At 52.1% G+C, this 4,440-nt stretch overlaps 1 protein-coding gene across 1 annotated transcript in view; it reads left to right on the top strand.

Moving 5' to 3' along the window:
* Positions 1 to 15: 15 nt before the first annotated feature.
* LOC130587587 (RAC-beta serine/threonine-protein kinase-like) overlaps positions 16 to 4,440 on the top strand; it is a gene marked incomplete at its 5' end in the record, with an annotated part of 12,191 nt that continues 7,766 nt past the window's right edge. The window contains 5 exons of the mRNA XM_057388567.1: positions 16 to 148; positions 1,114 to 1,225; positions 2,505 to 2,714; positions 3,435 to 3,477; positions 4,275 to 4,406. Coding sequence (XP_057244550.1) covers positions 16 to 148; positions 1,114 to 1,225; positions 2,505 to 2,714; positions 3,435 to 3,477; positions 4,275 to 4,406 — 630 coding nt within the window. The remainder of the gene's footprint in view (positions 149 to 1,113; positions 1,226 to 2,504; positions 2,715 to 3,434; positions 3,478 to 4,274; positions 4,407 to 4,440) is intronic.

Genomic DNA, 4,440 nt, shown 5'->3' with positions numbered 1-4,440 from the left:
TTAACCCTTTTTCCCCCAGGTGAGTACATCAAGACGTGGCGTCCCCGTTATTTTCTCCTCAAGAGCGACGGATCCTTCATCGGYTACAAAGAGCGGCCGGAGGGGCCGGAGCCGGCGCTGCCCCCGCTCAACAACTTCTCCGTGGCCGGTGCGGGGTCTGGGGGCTCTGGGGCTGCATCCCATTCCCAAATTCCCACTGTTTTCCCATCCTCTTCCCACTGTTCCCAATTTCCTGTGTTTTTTCCCGATTTCCCGCGGTTTCTCCTCAAATTCCCGCAGTTTCTCCCCCATTAGGAAATCCCGATTTCCTGCAGTTTGTCCCCAATCCCCGTTCCCCATTTCCTGCAGTTTGTCCCCAATTTCCCACAGTTTCTCCCATTCCTCAATTCCCACGGTTCTCCTGTCCTGTTCCCACTGTTCCCAATTTCCTGCGGATTTTCCCGATCCCCATTTCCTGCGGTTTCTCCTCAATTTCCCGCAGTTTCTCCCCTGATCCCCGACCCCGATTTCCTGCAGTTTGTCCCCAATTTCCCACAGTTTCTCCCATTCCTGAATTCCCACCGTTCTCCCGTCCTCTTCCCACTGTTCCCAATTTCCTGCGCTTTCTCCCCGGTTTCCCTCGGTTTCTCCCTGAATTCCCGGTTTCTCCCCAATCCCGATTTCCCGTGGTTTCTCCCCGAATTTTGCCCTTCTGCCCTGCAGTTTTTCCTGAAGTTTCTCCCCAATTTCCCATGGATTCTCCTTGAATTCCCACGGTTTCTCCCCCAATCCCCAATCCCAATTTCCTGTGGTTTCTCCCGCTCTCTGTTCCTGATTTCCTGCAGTTTCTCCCCAGTTTCCCACCGTTTTCCCCCCAATTTCCCATGTTTTCTCCCAATTTCCCGCAGTTTTCTCCCAATTTCCCGTGTTTTCTCCCCAATTTCCCATGGTTTTACCCAATTTCCTGTGTTTTCTCCCCAATTTCCCATGTTTTTCCCAAATTCCCGCAGTTTTTTCCCAATTTCCCATGTTTTCTCCCCAAATTCCCGCAGTTTTTTCCCAATTTCCCATGTTTTTCCCAAATTCCCGCAGTTTTTTCCCAATTTCCCATGTTTTCTCCCCAAATTCCCGCAGAGTGCCAGCTGATGAAGTCGGAGCGGCCGCGTCCCAACACTTTCATCATTCGCTGTCTGCAGTGGACGACGGTGATCGAGAGGACTTTCCATGTGGACAGCCCCGAGGAGCGGTGGGGACGAGGGACAGGGACCCCAAATCCTGGGGGAGAGACCCCAAATCCTGGGAGAGAGACCCCAAATCCTGGGAAAAGGGACCCCAAATCCTTCCACGTGGACAGCCCCGAGGAGCGGTGGGGACGAGGGACAGGGACCCCAAATCCCCAAATCCTGGGAAATCACACCCCAAATCCCCAAATTGGGAAAAGGGACCCCAAATCCTGGGAAATGGGACCCCAAATCCTGGGAGAGAGACCCCAAATCCTGGGGGAGAGACCCCAAAAGCCCCGGGGAAATCAGGGGAGAGAGACCCCAAATCCTGGGAAATCAGACCCCGAATCCTCCCTGCAAGGATGAGTGGATCCCTGTCCAGGATCAATCCAAATCCCCTTTTCCCAATCCCAATCCCGCAGCGAGGAGTGGATCCCTGTGTGGGATCAATGCCAATTCCCTTTTTCCCAATCCCAATCCCATTTTTCCCCAGTGAGGAATGGATCCCTGTGTGATATCCCTGTCCGGGATCGATCCCAATCCCAATTCCCATTTTCCCAATCCCGTTTTCCCAGTGAGGAATGGATCCCTGTGTGGGATTGATCCCAATCCCATTCCCATTTTTCCCAATCCCAATTCCCTTTTTCCCAATCCCATTTCTCCCAGTGAGGAATGGATCCCTGTGTGATATCTTTGTCCGGGATCAATCCCAATCCCAATCCCCTTTCTCCCAATCCCATTTTCCCCAGTGAGGAGTAGATCCCTGTGTGGGATCAATCCCAATCCCCTTTTTCCCAATCCCAATCCCATTTCCCACAGTGAGGAGTGGATCCCTGTGTGATATCCCTGTCCGGGATCGATCCCAATCCCAATCCCAATCCCATTTTCCCAATCCCAATCCCAATCCCAATCCCACAGTGAGGAATGGATCCCTGTGTGGGATCGATCCCAATCCCAATCCCATTTTTCCCAATCCCAATCCCACAGTGAGGAGTGTATCCCTGTGTGGGATTGATCCCAATCCCGTTTTTCCCAATCCCATTTTCCCAGTGAGGAATGGATCCCTGTGTGATATCCCTGTGTAGGATTGATCCCAATCCCAATCCCACAGTGAGGAATGGATCCCTGTGTGGGATTGATCCCAATCCCATTTTCCCAATCCCAATCCCATTTTCCCCAGTGAGGAATGGATCCCTGTGTAGGATTGATCCCAATCCCATTTTCCCAATCCCAATCCCACAGTGAGGAGTGGATCCCTGTGTAGGATTGATCTCAATCCCAATCCCAATCCCAATCCCCCAGCGAGGAGTGGATCCAGGCCATCCAGGCCGTTGCCCACAGTCTCAAGGTTCGGGAGCCGCTGTCGGAGGCGATGGAGCTGCAGAGCGGAGCCCTGGGGAGTGAGGAGACGGACGCGGCCGTGGGCAAATCCCGAACCAAAGCTGTGAGAAAAACCCAAAAATCCCAAAAAATCCCTAATCCTAATCCTAAAACTAACCCTAACCCTGGGGAGTGAGGAGACGGACGTGGCCGTGGGCAAATCCCGAACCAAAGCTGTGAGTGCATGAAAAATCCCAAAAACCCCTAAATCAAACCCTAAAACTAACCATAAACCTAACCCAAATCCCGAACCAAAGCTGTGAGTGCCTGAAAAACCCAAAAAATCCCTAAATCTAACCCTAAAACTAACCCTAAACCCTAACCCTAACCCTGGGGAGTGAGGAGACGGACACGGCCGTGGGCAAATCCCGAACCAAAGCTGTGAGTGCCTGAAAAATCCCAAAAACACCTAAACCTAACCCTAAACCTAACCCTAATCCTGGGGAGTGAGGAGACGGACGTGGCCGTGGGCAAATCCCGAACCAAGGCTGTGAGAAAAACCCAAAAACACCTAATCCTAATCCTAAACCTAACCCTAACCCTGGGGAGTGAGGAGACGGACGTGGCCGTGGGCAAATCCCGAACCAAAGCTGTGAGTGCATGAAAAATCCCAAAAATCCCTAAATCTAACCTAAAACTAACCCTAACCCTAACCCTAACCCTAATCCTGGGGAGTGAGGAGACGGACGTGGCCGTGGGCAAATCCCGAACCAAAGCTGTGAGCGACTGAAAATCCCAAAAATCCCTAAATCTAACCTAAAACTAACCCTAACCCTAACCCAAATCCCGCACCAAAGCTGTGAGTGCCTGAAAAACCCAAATACACCTAACCCTAACCCTAACCCTGGGGAGTGAGGAGACGGACGTGGCCGTGGGCAAATCCCGAACCAAGGCTGTGAGTGCATGAAAAACCCAAAAACACCTAATCCTAACCCTAAACCTAAATCTAACCCTGGGCAAATCCCGCACCAAGGTTGTGAGTGCCTGGAAAACCCCAAAAACCCCTAATCCTAAACCTAAACCTAACCCTAAACCCTAACCCTAACCCTAGCCCTGGGCAAATCCTGCACCAAGGCTGTGAGTGCTTGCAAAACCCCAAAAACACCCTTTTACCCCAAAAAATCCCTGTTCCCAACCTCAAAACTGCCCCTTTCTCCTGAAAATCCCCATTCTCAGCCCTAAAACCATCTCTTTCCCCTGAAAATTCCCGTTCCCAGCTCCAAAACCGCCCCTTTTCCATGGAAAATCTCCATTCCCAGCCCAAAACCTCCCTTTTCCCTGGAAATCCTTGTTCCCAGCCCCAAAATCGCCTCTTTTACCCCAGAAAATCCCCATTCCCAGCCCCAAACCTGTCCCTTTTACCCCAAATCCCCGTTCCTGACCCCAAAACTGCCCCTTTTCCCTGAAAATCCTCATTCCTGGCCCCAAAACCTCCCTTTTCCCTGGAAATCCCCGTTCCTGACCCCAAAACCTCCCTTTTCCCTGAAAATCCCCGTTCCTGACCCCAAAACTGCCCCTTTTCCCTGAAAATCCTCGTTCCTGGCCCCAAAACTGCCCCTTTTCCCTGAAAATCCCCATTCCTGGCCCCAAAACTGCCCCTTTTCCCTGGAAATTCCCGTTCCCGGCCCCAAATCCGCCCTTTTCCCTGAAAATTCCCGTTCCCGACCCCAAATCCGCCCTTTTTCACCCCAGACCATGAACGACTTCGATTACCTGAAGCTGCTGGGAAAGGGAACCTTCGGGAAGGTGATCCTGGTGCGGGAAAAGGCGTCGGGACGGTACTACGCCATGAAAATCCTGCGCAAGGACGTCATCATCGCCAAGGTGGGATTGGGATCGGGAATTCTGACCCCAAAAT

Source organism: Malurus melanocephalus, unplaced genomic scaffold (assembly GCF_030028575.1).
Source record: "Malurus melanocephalus ecotype Western Australia unplaced genomic scaffold, MMel_1.1 scaffold_2108, whole genome shotgun sequence".
In the NCBI taxonomy this organism is placed as follows: domain Eukaryota; kingdom Metazoa; phylum Chordata; class Aves; order Passeriformes; family Maluridae; genus Malurus; species Malurus melanocephalus.
Note: the sequence above shows the minus strand (reverse complement) of the source record. Positions and strands in the feature narration are given on the sequence as shown.